The following is a 15,063-nucleotide window of genomic DNA, read 5'->3' as shown; positions in this document are numbered from 1 at the left end:
AAAAATATCAGTGTTTAAGATAAGAAAACTTGTTTAAGTATTTTTATTTTAGTCTCTGATGGCAAAATTTATTTTTATTGACGAATTTACACTTAATTTATTCTTAATACTATTTGCAATTATATTAATTATTTAATTAATAATAATAATTAATTAATTATTTATAATTATATTAATGCATATAAATATTTTCAAAAATGAAAAAAAGTTTCTTAAAACATAGATAAAATGTTAAAAAAAAAATTATAAATCGCGAAGTAAAATATGCTGTAATAAGATGGCGCTTTAGTTACAACAATAATTTCCATTAAATTTTTTAATATAAAGCAAACGATATTTGATTAATCTTCTTCAGTATCGTGAAAGTGTACTAAAGGGTAACAAGTCATCGTAATCAAAAAATTTCGATAGTCGTTAATCAATATGGAATTTCTTGTTTTTGATCTTAAAACTAAAACACTTACTTATAAAACAACGCCAAATGTTCCAAAACCAGTTAAAGATGATATTCTCATAAAAGTTGCATATTCCGGAATTTGTGGCACTGATCTTCATATTTTAGAAGTATGTTGTAAATTATTTTTATTCACATCTATTTAAAACAAAATATTTTAAATTAAATTCCAAATTATAATTTTTTAATTGAAAATCTATTTTTTGATTGTAAAAAAAGAATTTTTCTTGTGAAAGTGGAAAATTATAGATCTTTATCTATTGAAAAAAAAAATTCAATAGGTCAAAGGGTTGAGCTTGATAATTTGTTATCTTAAAAATTAAAATGTTTATAAAATAATTTACGTCAATTTATTTACAAAAATAATTTTTTTTTATTTAATTCAAATTTAATAATAAAACGATTATATATTTATTGTAAGAAAAATTATTTTATTGAAAACCATTTTGAAAAATAAAAAAAAATAATTTTGATTTTCATTTTCTAGGGTGATTTTCCATGTAAAAAAAATGGACCGTTTACTTTGGGTCATGAATTTGTTGGCACTGTTCAAACTATTGGTCCAGATGTAAAAACATTTAAAATTGGCGATAGAGTGGCCGTCGATCCCAATAATGGTTGTAATTTATGTAAATGTTGTCATACTGGCGTTTATCAACATTGTAGAGATGGAGGAATTCATAATACCATTGGAATCTTCAAAGATGGAGGATGGGCATCTCATGCTCTTGTTCCAGAAACTCAAGTTTGTACAATTTTCTTATTAATTAAATTTTAATTTTTTTAATTTAAATTCTACATTTTTTTAAATTAATTTTTTATTTTTTTTTAATAAAATTTTTTTTTAAAATTTAAATTCTACATTTTTTTAAATTAATTTTTTATTTTTTTTTAAATTGTATTTGTAAAATAATTTTTTAGGTCTATCTATTGCCAAATGATGTGGAATTGGTCCATGCAGCACTTAGTGAACCTCTATCGTGTCTTGCACATGGATGGGATATTGTAAATCCAGTAAAAGTTGGATCAAATGTTCTTTTATCTGGTGCAGGAATTATTGGACTTTTATGGGCTTCGATACTTCATTTGCATGGCTTAAGAAAATCAGTCACTATGTGTGAACCACAAGAAAAACGAAGGGAAATTTTCAAAAAAATGAGTAAATAAAAAGAAATTGATAATTTTTTTTTTTATTATAAATTTTTTAATTTGGTACAATTTTTTTTTTTTAAATTATTATTAATTTTAAAAAATAGATTGAAAAAAACATTTTCAATTTTTAGATCTCGATTATAATGTAAAAAGTCCAACAGAATTATTGGAATCAGATAGTTTTGATGTGGCTATCGATTGCAGTGGTTCGGGTCCAGCAATGGAATCGGCATTTAGACATTTGGCACCAGGAGGACGTTTATGTGTTTTTGGTGTTGCAAGTCCAAAAACAAAAATTTCTATTGAACCCTTCGAGGTATATTAATTGAATATAATTAATTTGCAACGAAAAAATTTCAAATAATAATAATAATAATAATAATAATAATAATAATAATAATAATAATAATACTAATAATAAAATAATAATTTATTTTATTATTATTATAATTATTTTTTTATTTATTTAATTTTAGATTTATATGAAAGAATTAAAAATAATGGGCGTCAATATTAATCCCTTTTCATTCACACATGGAATATATCTTGTGCAAGCAATGGGCGAAAAATATTTATCATACGAGAAACTTGGAATTAAAACATTTAAATTGAGTGAATATCGTGAAGCATTAAATGCATTAAAACAAGGTGACATAAGTAAAGTTGTTTTTAAATTTTAATAAAATATATAAATTTTCATGTGTTTTTTTATATTATAATAATTATAAATAATTTATATAATGTATAATAACAATGAAATTATTATGTAAATAAATATTAAACAATTTTAATATCATCGTTCTCACTAACTGTCAGTTTGAATTCAAAAATTTTAAACCGCGCGCTAAACGTCAGCGCTCTCAGCGTCATTTTTGGGAACCAATTGCAAAATCTGGTTTGTTGTTTTTTTTTCCATTGTTATTATATTTTCTCTTTAAAAAAAGAAGTCAAGTGATTTATATTTTTAATATGCCTACGAAAAAAGTAGATTTTCAAAGACTTCCCACAAATATTTCACCATATCATTATGATATTTCGTTAGCATTGGATTTGAAAAATTTTACATCAACCGGAGAGGAAAATGTTTACATTGATGTAAGTATATATTAAAAAAATTTTAATATTAAGCGATTAATTTTGTTTTCTTATTTGTAATTTAAAAGAAAATAATTAATTTTTCTAAATTTATTGAAATTACCAAAATATTAATAGCTTAATTGAATTTTACAGAATAAACTAACCTCAATTTTAAGTATTTTCTATAAATAACAAATCTATTTTAAATCTTTGAACTTAATTTATTTTTACAAATAAAATTGTTCACTAATTATTTACTATTTTTCATATTTTATTTATAAAAATAATAAAATTTCAGTTTTCCAAAACGGATAAATAATATAAAATTGTTTAATTATTATTTCTAAAATTTCTTTTTTGAAAAATAGATACAAGAATCGACAAATCAAATTATTTTAAATTCTGTCGATATTGAGATTAATTATGCTGCTTTTCAAAATAAAAATGGTGACACTATATTATCGAAAGAAATTATTATCAATCAAGAAGAAGAAACGGCAACGATATTTTTTCATGATAATCTCATAGTGGGAAAAAATGGTCATTTAAATTTGAAATTTCAAGGGAAAATCAATGACAAACTAAAGGGTTTATATCGCAGTAAATATGTTGGGTATGATTTTTGTTAATTAAATTAATTATAAATTAATTTTCTTTTTTAGAAAAATGAATTTTTTTTTTTTTTTGATTCACAGAGTGGATGAAAATATAATTTATACAGCAATTACCCAATTTGCACCAACAGATGCAAGACGTTGTTTTCCCTGTTGGGATGAACCTATTCTCAAAGCAACTTTCGAATTATCTTTAGAAATTCCAAATGATTTATCCGCCGTTTCCAATATGGTAAATAATTTTTCATTTTATTAAAATTTCAATTGGGGTAAGTCCACGTCAGAAATATCAGAATCTGCAAGTGGTTCTTCGATTTTAATGATACTTGGTAAAATTATAGCTTTATATAAGAGCAATGTGTAAGTAAAAGGAATTTTTAAAATATCTAAAATTGTAGGAGTTATATCACTTTTAATTTTGATACTGCATTTTTTTCTTTCCTTTATATTTCGGTCAATTTTCAACCGATTTTGATGAATCAAAAACGATTTTTTTCAGAAAATTTTAAAATAAAAATAAAATTTTGTTATTTAAATAGAAAAAAGTAAAAAACAAAATTTCTTTTAGATTTTTTTTCAATTTCGACCTCTTTTTTTTAATTTTTAATTTTTTAATAATATTCTTTTTTATTTTATCTTTAATTTAAAAAAAAATTCATCCTGGAGACTTTTTTAGATCTCGTGATATCGTTCTTTAAATATCCACATCTCAAGAAAACTAGGATCCAGATTTGTGTTTCTATTTTCATTTGTTTTATAATATTATTGTTACAAACTAGAAACTTTCGCGTAATAATGTTTTTATTTTTAAACTACTTGACTAAAACAAGTGAAAATTCAAGCAAATCAATATTTTATTAATAGATTTGAAGCAAAGTTTTTATTTTTTGTAATATTTATAATTTAAAATAAATTGTAATGAAACCTTAACAATGCAATCTGAAATTGTAGCTGAAGTTTTTAGCGCTTTCTTTTAGAGGATTCTAAAACAAATAGTTATTCATAACCATAAAAAATTTCAACAAACAAATGAAAGTAATGATAGAAGCAAGTCCTGCGGTTTTCAAATTGATGAAAACTTATAATACTTAAAGGACAATATCACGAGATCTAAAAAAGTCTCCAGGATGAATTTTTTTTTAAATTAAAGATAAAATAAAAAGGGAATATTATTAAAAAATTAAAAATTAAAAAAAAGAGGTCGAAATTGAAAAAAAATCTAAAAGAAATTTTGTTTTTTACTTTTTTCTATTTAAATAACAAAATTTTATTTTTATTTTAAAATTTTCTGAAAAAAATCGTTTTTGATTCATCAAAATCGGTTGAAAATTGACCGAAATATAAAGGAAAGAAAAAAATGCAGTATCAAAATTAAAAGTGATATAACGCCTACAATTTTAGATATTTTAAAAATTCACATTGCTCTTATATAAAGCTATAATTTTACCAAGTATCATTAAAATCGAAGAACCACTTGCAGATTCTGATATTTCTGACGTGGACTTACCCATTGGTAAAATAATTATTTTTTTAATTTCTCTATTTTCAGCCGCTAAAGAAAAAAATAGTTAACAATATCACAGAGACTTGGTTATTTGAGAAAACTCCAAAAATGTCAACTTATTTATTAGCATTTGTTGTCGGTGATTTTGATTATATAAAAGCAAAATCATCCGATGGTATTCTAACACAAATTTACACACCCAAGGGAAAATCACAATTGGGAAATTATGCATTAGATGTTGCAACAAAAGTAATACCCTATTATAAAGAATATTTTAAAATTGCCTATCCATTGCCAAAAATTGATTTAATATCAGTAATGGATTTTGCATTTGGTGGAATGGAAAATTGGGGTTTAATAATAGCAAGAGAAATGTGTTTATTAGTTGATATGGATAATACATCGACAACACGTAAACAAAGAATTGCATTACTTGTTAGTCATGAAATTGCCCATCAATGGTTTGGTAATTTAGTAACAATGAAATGGTGGGATGATTTATGGCTTAATGAAGGTTATGCATCGTTTGTTGAATTTCTTTGTGTTAATCATCTTTATCCTGAATATGATATTTGGACACAATTTGTCACCGATACCTATATACCTGCACTTGAATTAGATGCATTAAAAAATACCCATTCAATACAAATACCAATAAATCATCCATCGGAAATTGATGAAATATTCGATGCAATATCATATAATAAAGCAGCGTCAATAATAAGAATGTTACATTCATTTATTGGCGATGAAAATTTTAAAAAAGGTATGAATATTTATTTAAAGAGATATTCATATAAAAATGCCGAGACAAATGATCTTTGGGAGGCATTAGAAGAGGCAAGTAATTTACCAGTAAAACAAATAATGCCCACATGGACAAAACAAAAAGGATTTCCAATATTAGAAGTTAATCATCATTGGCAGGATTCGGATTTGATATTAAAAATTTCTCAACGACGTTTTTTTATTGATGGCACTAAAAGTGGGGAAAATAATCTTTGGATTATTCCAATTCAAATAAGTTCGGCAACATCGCCAAATAAAGAAATTCTAAATTTTATAATGGATGAGAAAATAAAGGAATTTACAATTAAAAATATTAATAGAAATACATGGATAAAAATTAATTCAGGAACAATTGGTTATTATAGAACTAAATATAGTGAAGAATTATTAGAATTATTGATAGGTGGAATAAAAAATAGTGAATTACCACCTCTCGATAGATTGGGAATTTTAAATGATACATTGGCATTTGCACGCGCTGGTGAAACATCAACTGTTGAAGTTTTAAAATTATTGCAATCATTTCAAATGGAATTTAATTCAACAGTTTGGTCAAGTATTATCACTTGTTTAGATGAAATTGGTTTAATATTGAATAATTCTGATTTTGAGAGTTTATTTAAAATATTTGGTCGTTCTATTTTACGAACAATTTATACAAAACTTGGTTGGGATACAAAATCAAATGAAAGTCATTTAGAGACAATTCTTCGACCATGTATACTTGAGAAAATGATTTTTCTCGATAATGAAGAAACAATTAATGAAGCGAAACGAAAATTTGAATTACATCTATCGGGAAAATGTATTTTATCACCAGATTTAAAAAATCCGGTTTATAAAGCTGTACTTCGTGTTGGCGATAATGAAACACTTGAAACAATGTTGAAATTATATCGTGAAACTGATTTACAAGAGGAGAAAACAAGAATTTTAAAAGCTATTGGCACAGTTAGGGATGAGCATTTAATTATTAAAGTTTTGAATTTTCTCATTAGCGATCAAGTTCGTTTAGCCGATACAGTACTTGCTATTCCATCAATTACAATCACTTATAAAGGACGACTATTGGTTTGGGAATTTTTCAAAAAAAATTGGAATCTATTTGCTGAACGTTACAATGGTAGTTATTTATTTCCTGGGCTAGTAAAATTTGTCACTCAACATTTTACAACTGAGGATATGGCACAAGAAGTTGAGGAATTTTTTGAAAATAAATCAAAAGCAAGTATTGAACGTGCAATTTTACAAGGAGTCGAATGTATACGATTAAATTCCACATGGTTGAATCGCGATAAAGAATTGATAAAAAATTTTCTAAACTCTCAACACGAATTGAATTGAAAAGAATAAATATACAAAAAAAAGTTTGTTATAAGTTAAAAAAGTTAATTGTGTATTTTTATCGTAAAAAAATAAATAGCAAAATAATTTTGTCAATTTTTATTTTTTTCAAAAACATTTTGGACAATTTTTTTTTTTTACTGACAAATCTTTCAAAAATTCTCTAACATTATAAAAAACGTTTTACAAAAAAACTTACATTAACGAATGTTCTAATATCGTACTTACATTTCCATTTTACTAGAAAAAAAAAAATGTAAAAATAAAAACGATATGTTCATGGAGTGAACGAGATTCATCCCTGTCGTGAGTAATACAGTCTAAGTGCTTTTTTTTTTTTAAATACGTACAATTTATCGCAAGGTACGTAATATCATTTGTTCATAATATACAAATCATTTTACTATCACTAAAAAATAGACGGCTTTGAATCACTTTTCTTTTTTTTTTTGTTAAAATACTGTAGTTTAATATTAAAATTACTAAAATATAAATATAAAAATTGCTAAAAAATTCTAGAAAAAGGCTCGTTACAAAAAATATTGTAAATTTTCTTTCTTTTTTTTTGTTCTAATTAGATTCATTATTCAACTTCAAAGCCACATTTTGACGGTTAATATCGCATAAATATTCTTTTAAAAAAAAGAATCAATAAATACCTTCAGAGAAAAACAAGTGAAATTTACAAAAAAATTAAATAATTTCTCACTTTATAATGAGAAAAAACAATTATTGAAAAAGATCTATTAGCGTGACTTTCTATCTACTCTCTCAATCTCTCTTTCTTCTTATCTAGAAACTTATGCAAATTCTTAAATTTAGTATCATAGTTTTGGAATGTTCGATTTTTAGTATTTTTTTTTCCAACATTTTCGTTGTAAAATGATAAAAAAAAAAAGAATACTTTTCTTTTTTTTCTTTTGTATAAACAACTACAAAAATAACGTCACGATAAAATTTTCAATTGAGTTCAAGTCATTATTTAGGCTTAAATATTTTTTTTTTTTAAAAAGTGGTAAAAATATATGCAATCACTAAGGCAAGCAACCATTTTGTTGCTACTTGTCGATTCTCCGCTGATCTTTCGAGTCCAGGATAATTAATATCTGGATTAGTAATTTCTACAACAGAACGAAAAAATATGAATTACAACAAAAAAAAAAATAAATAAATATTAGAATAAAAATTTTTTTAAAATTTTTTTGTACATACCTTAAGGCAACTGCGAAAATTAAGGTAAAAACTACCATAAGAGCTGATGGCATTGGTATAACGCCCGATCCATACTGAGCTTGACCACAAGCAGGCGGACAAACAGGAATAATGGTTTCTGCACAAATACAGGAAAAAAGAAACTAAGACATGCTGTCTACAAAATTAAAAAAAAGGGGCGCAAACGCAACTAAAATCAATATTTTTAAACTAGCATATATAATGATTTGTAATTATTTCAATTTTTTGTTTTAAAAACAAAAATATTAATTACGAATCACATGCGATTTTATTTAATTTTTTTTTTTTTGCTAATTTACAAAAATTTAAATTCATTCACATTAATTAAAAAATTCTAAAATATAGTTACTTGGAAGAAATTAAATTTTGAAAATTAAAAAAAAAAATTGTAACTACATTTTTATAATCAATAGAAACGAATTATGTTCTACAAAAACAGATCTCTACATAATTGTAAACACTTTTAATTATTTTAAAATATCGTTATTTCATTTTCATTTCAATGATTTAATTTAGATAAATTTCAACTTACCAAAAAGTTCGACTTTAGTTTCGGAAGAACCTAATTTATTGGAAGCCTTACAGGTATAATAACCATATTGTTTTTTTTCAACAGTTATTACTCTGAGTGTTGTATCGGTATATTCATCGGCAGTAGCGAAATGTGAAATTTTATAATGTTGATTATTTGACAATTGAACATCATCTTTAATCCATGAAATTGCTGGCGGTGGATAAGCTTCAACATGACATTCTAAATCCATATCATATTGCAATGCTTGTCCAAGACGTGGTCTTGTCGCTGTGATAACTGGTGCAAATTCAACTTCAACATTTAAATTACGTTTCGATTCGGGTCGAACTCCATTTTCCGCAACACAATAATAAGTACCACGATCTTCTTTTCGAATTTGTGCTATTTTTAAAATGTTACCACTGTAATGAAATAAAATTAATTATCATTTTTTTTTTTTTATAAGAAAATTAGCAAAATTAAACGCGCGCAAGCACGCCAAATTGAGTATGTAATTGTTTGTTATAAAGAAATTAAAGATTAATATTATCAATAATAATTTAAATTTATTAGAAAATTATTTCATATTAAATGATAATAATGAAAATTATTATTATATGTTATTAAATTATATATAAAATTGAATTATTTTCCAAATTTTCAATTTAAAATTCAATTATTTTCCAAAATTTCGAGTCAAAATTAATTATTATCAAAATTTTCAATCAACTAAGATTAAATTATTTTCAAAATTTTCAATTTAAAATTCAATTATTTACCAAGTTTTCAATTTAAAATGAAATAAAATTCAATTATTTTTTAAAATTTTTATTCAAAATTAATTATCGAAATTTTCAATTAAAAATGAACTTAAATTAAATTATTATCGAAAATTTCAATTAAAATTCAATTACCCGAAATTTTAATCCAAAATCAACTTAAATTAAATTATTATCCAAAATTTCAATTAAAATTTTATTATTTTCCAAAATTTCGAGTCAAAATTAATTATTATCAAAATTTTCAATCAGCAAATCAACTAAAATTAATTATTTTCAAATTTTCAATCAACAATCAACAAAAATTAAATTATTTTCAAATTTTCAATTTAAAATTCAATTATTTACCAAGTTTTCAATTTAAAATAAAATAAAATTCAATTATTTTTTAAAATTTCTATTCAAAATTAATTAACGAAATTTTCAATTAAAAATGAACTTAAATTAAATTATTATCCAAAATTTCAATTAAAATTTTATTATTTTCCAAAATTTCGAGTCAAAATTAATTATTATCAAAATTTTCAATCAGCAATCAACTAAAATTAATTATTTTCAAATTTTCAATCAACAATCAACTAAAATTAAATTATTTTCAAATTTTCAATTTAAAATTCAATTATTTACCAAGTTTTCAATTTAAAATAAAATAAAATTCAATTATTTTTTAAAATTTCGATTCAAAATTAATTATCGAAACAATGCCAAAAAAACATTGAAAAATTTTAACCAACACAAAATAATGTCAAACAATACATTTAAAAAAAACAAAAGACCTATAACAAATACTAACTTCAGGTGTGGACAGAATGAACGAAAGATATTCACGATTATTATATGTAATATTTAAAAGAATTGTAGCGAAGCTAAAGTACGCAACGTTTATCAACAAAAACATTGTTTTTTTAAATTTAAATATTACGTCTAAATTACATACATGAGACGCCGGATATTATAACGATACATAAAATTTCTACAGCGGTATTCGTTGGCTCCTGGCACCTTAAAAATCAATTTAAAAAAAAAAATTTTTTCAAATTACTATCTTGTACGAAATTTCCTGGCTCATCTTTTTTCTTTTCATAAATTTTTTTTGTATTTGTAACAGTTTTTGAGAAAAGAGCAAAAAACTAAATTTTTCTTAAAATGACTTTCAATTAAAATTTTCATTTTAATTCGTTATAAAATGTAAAGTTCTGAATACTTTTATATATAGTTTAAACTATACTTTAAATGATCCTTAATAATAATTCATTTTTAATTTTAAAAAAATTATTAATTTTTTTGTTGCTCAGTGCTGCAAGGTTTTATATTTTTCAAAAGTTTCGTTTATCTAGGTAATTTTCTCTGAGGATAAACTTCCTCTGAATAAAATGTTTATTGATAATAAAAAAAAAATGTTTATTAAAATAAAACTTTACAGAAATCTTTATTGTGTATCAATAAACATTTTATTCAGAGTTAATTTGTCTTCAAGGAAAATTCCCTACATAAACGAAGCGTTTGAAAAATATAAAGCCCTATTTTAACACTAAGCAACAAAAAAATTAATAACTTTTTTTCTAATTAAAAAAAATGAAGAATTATTATTAAGGATCATTTAAAGTATAGTTTAAACTATATCTCATGTAAATTGTATATAAAAGTATTCAGAACTTTACATTTTATAACGAATTAAAATGAAAATTTTAATTAAAAGTGATTTTATGAAAAATTTAGGTTTTTTCTCAAAAACTGTTACAAATACAAAAAAATTTATGATGAGAAAAAAGATGCGCCAGGAAATTTCGTACAAGATAGTAATTTGAAAAAATTTATTTTTAAAAATTGATCTTTAACCAGGGGCCAACGAATACGGCTGTAGAAATTTTATGTGTCGTTATAATATCCGGCGGCTCATATTTAACAAAGGCGGAATATTTATTTGAAAAATGCTTTAAATATTCCGCCTACAATAAATATATTATGTAATTTAGGCTCAATATACAACTTTAAAAAAAAAATTTTCGTTGATAAACATTGTGTACTTCAGCTTCGTGAATTGAATTTTTGAATTTGGAATTTTAAAGATATTCCGAAATTTGGAAACACAATTATACAACTTTGGCAAAAATGAGAGAAAGAATTGTAAAAATTTGATACGTCATAATATTATAATTCAAAAAACACGTGAAATCTGAAAATATCAATTTCAAGTTAGGACAGAAGGACAGACCAAGCATTTTATTATTATATAATTTTTGAATTTAGATTTTTTTTAAAGATTTGATAATAGAAAAATAAGAAAATTTTAAATTACTGATAAATAGCTCCTCCAGTTGGTAATAGAACATTATTTTCCCTTCGCCAGGATATTTGTGGTGTTGGATAACCACCAGCGTAGCATTCCAATTGAACAGGTTGTTCCTCGCTGACAATTATCGATATTGTGGAATTATCACTGATAACTGGCGGTTGACGAACACGTAAATCAACATCCGCTGTTATAACATTATTAATTGTAATAATAATTTGACATTGATAGACTCCAGCATCCGTTTCTTGTATATCTTTAATCTGCAAAAAAAAAAACCAAATTATAATTTTTAATTTTTTTTCCAATTTTTTTATTGAAACTGATTATATTAACCTGTAGAACGTATGTAGATGAACTTTGATCGTATCTCAGAGCAAATCTACTGTCTTGTACAATTAAAGTCGCACCGGTTGATAATGGTAATGATGTACTATCATAACCTCGACCTTTTTTCATCCACAATACAGAAAAATCGCTTGCATACTGAACGGAACATTGCATTTCAACAGAACTTCCAATATCTTTTATTTGTTCTTGTGAAATATAAGAAATGCTCGGCGTTCTTTGGCATGTTACTGTAAAAAAAAATTTAATAATGAAAAAATAATTCCATAATACGATTTATTTAATTTTTAAATTCATTGTTAAAAATTGAATTCATCTGCATAAAAAAAAACCAAGCTTCAATAATTTAAGATGCTTTCTACATTGCATTCTATAAATAACTTTTCGTCCCTTTTTAAGATAATTATATTCGAAAAGTAAATAACAAAAATTTTAATAAATTAGATAATTGATATTAAATTAAAATTTACCTATTTGTAGTAACATAAATAGTGAAAGAGTCACGCTAAGTAGTAACGTCATCGTGACACACCCAAATGATGATCAAACAATGCCAAAAATAAAAAAACACACTTTAAACTTATATTTAAAACATAAGGCACTGACGATGAAAAATATACACTGAAATTTCGTAAAGAAACAAAATAGTTATTTGATAATTTTTTAAATGAATTTTTGTTAATTTTATTTGTTTTCAAATAACGCGAACCGTTTCACTTTTACAGCAGGTGTTTGGGCCAGATAAAATATGGCGAATGAATGACGCCAAGGCCAATCTTCAACCTTCCTAACCTAACCTTTCGTTTCTTGCTGCGACAAATGTAGATGGTATATATTTGCGATTTTCATTATCTTTGAATAGATAAAAAAAAATTTCTATTAAAAACAAATTCTTAATTCAGATAAAAATTTACAAAAAACTGATTTTGTCAAAAAAAACAAAAAAACGTTTTTCAGAGTAGATAGTTTCAAATTTTCGCGGTAAATTCAGTAACGTCAAAGCATTTTGATTCTGCGCATAATCAGCCAATAGCAGTTCACCGCCAAGTTTGAATTAATTTAAATTTAAATTCTTATGATGTATTTAAAAAAAATTGTCTGACACGCAAGCAAAGTTTTTATTGTACATAACACTAAAATAAATGTCATTCCATTAAATAAAGTGCATTAATAGTGAATAAATTTATTTGCTCTGCAACGATCGTTAAAACAGATAAAAAGTTGACTTTTTAATTATTTAAATAATTATTTGTTTTCTTTTTTCATTTGTAATATCTCTAAAGATTAAAATATTTCAAAAGTAGTTAAAATTTTTTTTAAATTGCGCCATTTTTAAAATTTCCAAAAATACAAAAAAATTAATTCTATTATGATATAAGATGAATTATAGTGTCTATAAATATATTTCATTATAGAAAAAAAATACACTTAAAGTCGTGAAATATTTTTCTAAAAATAAATATCACAATTGTTTATAAATATAAAATATTTATTGATTGACCGCAAAAGGGTCAATTACATTATTTCACGTTCTTTAATATAAATTTTACTATACTGCCATAGGATAACAAAAAAAGAGGTTCAAAAGTTATTACACAGAATGTCAGTATTTATAATGTCAATGTCATTTACGCTTAAATATAGTTCTTTTAAATATATTTTTTTTCTTTATAATATAAAAATGTTGACACTTTTTTCATAGTAATTTTCTCATACAAGTGTGTAGAACGGGTTACATACTAAACGGAGTTAAGGAAATAAAAATAAAAATTTGAAAATAGAAAATATTTTTAAAAAATTGTGGTTTTAATTTAAATTCATTATTATAATTATTATTTTTTTATATATTATGACTACTATTATTATTATTATTATTATTATTATTATTATTATTACTATTATTATTATTATTATTATTATTATATTAAAATATTCTTAAAAATAATATTTATTTTATTATTAAAAAAATTAAAAAATATTTATAAAAAATTTTTTTTTTAAATTTAATAAAATAAATAATAATAATAAAAAAAAAAATATTGCATTGTAAAATCATAAATGATTTTTATTATAAAAACTTTTCTTGTAGAAACATATTTATAAATGAAAGGTGTATTTAAAAAGTTGAGTAAATAAAAGTTCCCTGTATGATTAATTAAACAATAAATTCAAATAAAGATTAAAAATAAGTTTTGTAGTTTCTTGTTACTAATATATATATATATATATATATATATATATATACAATAATGAAAGAAGGGAACACTAATTATTTCTAAGCTATTAACGAGCAATTAATGTCAATTTGAATATTGTACCTGTATGTGTCTTTTTTTTTTTTTTTTTTCTTTTATATAACATATTAATAATTCACGTATAATACCATTTATATTTTCTATAACTGATGTTTCGATATTTACTTAATGGGATACATAAACAAAATATTATTATCACATTTTATATAAAGGTAATTATTCAATTTTTAATGAAATTAAAAAAAAAATTGTTTTATATTTTGGTTTTTTTTAAAATAAAAATTTAAAAATTCTAATAAAAAAAAAAATAATAAGAATAATGAAAAAAAAATTTATAAATTATTTATAAAATTTATAAAAATGAATTGTCAAGTATTAATAGAATTTAAAAAAAAAATTATTTTCGAATTCTTTCAACAAGACCTTGAAGAAACTGAATAAAATTGTACTTTTCTCTTTTTTTTGACAATAATAATAATAATAATAATAATAATAATAATAATAATAATAATAATAAAAAAAAAAAGTCAAAGCTAATGTCCATTTATTGTCTATAGAAGAAATGTGTTGTCCATTTAGTTACCATAGCAATTTGAAAGCCTCATTTTATCGTCTATCATTATATGTAGGTATTGTCCAGGCCAAGAACTAGGGATATTCTACAAAACACGATATTCACATCAGGAAGGATACCCCACGTGTCTTTA

The 15,063-nt window shown here is 23.2% G+C and overlaps 3 protein-coding genes across 3 annotated transcripts; 2 read left to right on the top strand and 1 right to left on the bottom strand.

Moving 5' to 3' along the window:
* Positions 1–346: 346 nt before the first annotated feature.
* Positions 347–2,397, top strand: LOC127282486 (uncharacterized). The gene is made up of 5 exons (XM_051306749.1): positions 347–564; positions 942–1,199; positions 1,376–1,613; positions 1,738–1,922; positions 2,083–2,397. Exons 1-5 carry the CDS (start codon positions 424–426, stop codon positions 2,284–2,286), a joined length of 1,026 nt encoding a protein of 341 aa, XP_051162706.1. The 5' UTR covers positions 347–423; the 3' UTR covers positions 2,287–2,397.
* Positions 2,398–2,575: 178 nt separating this feature from the next.
* LOC127282376 (puromycin-sensitive aminopeptidase-like) lies at positions 2,576–6,934 on the top strand. The gene is made up of 5 exons (XM_051306563.1): positions 2,576–2,701; positions 3,052–3,283; positions 3,405–3,529; positions 4,847–5,825; positions 5,937–6,934. Exons 1-5 carry the CDS (start codon positions 2,576–2,578, stop codon positions 6,932–6,934), a joined length of 2,460 nt encoding a protein of 819 aa, XP_051162520.1.
* Positions 6,935–7,018: 84 nt separating this feature from the next.
* On the bottom strand, positions 7,019–12,874 carry LOC127282485 (lachesin-like). The gene is made up of 6 exons (XM_051306748.1): positions 12,572–12,874; positions 12,090–12,331; positions 11,760–12,016; positions 8,700–9,103; positions 8,147–8,264; positions 7,019–8,055 (listed from the first exon to the last, which is right to left on the bottom strand). The coding sequence occupies exons 1-6, from the start codon at positions 12,621–12,623 to the stop codon at positions 8,046–8,048; spliced, it is 1,083 nt and encodes a 360-aa protein (XP_051162705.1). The 5' UTR covers positions 12,624–12,874; the 3' UTR covers positions 7,019–8,045.
* Between the last annotated feature and the right edge of the window lie 2,189 nt (positions 12,875–15,063).

This window comes from Leptopilina boulardi, unplaced genomic scaffold, assembly GCF_019393585.1.
Source record: "Leptopilina boulardi isolate dan_hultmark-lab unplaced genomic scaffold, ZJU_Lbou_2.1 LbouV2_30, whole genome shotgun sequence".
In the NCBI taxonomy this organism is placed as follows: Eukaryota; Metazoa; Arthropoda; class Insecta; order Hymenoptera; family Figitidae; genus Leptopilina; species Leptopilina boulardi.
The sequence above is the reverse complement of the archived record's forward strand: the minus strand, read 5'-3'. Positions and strand labels throughout refer to the sequence as shown.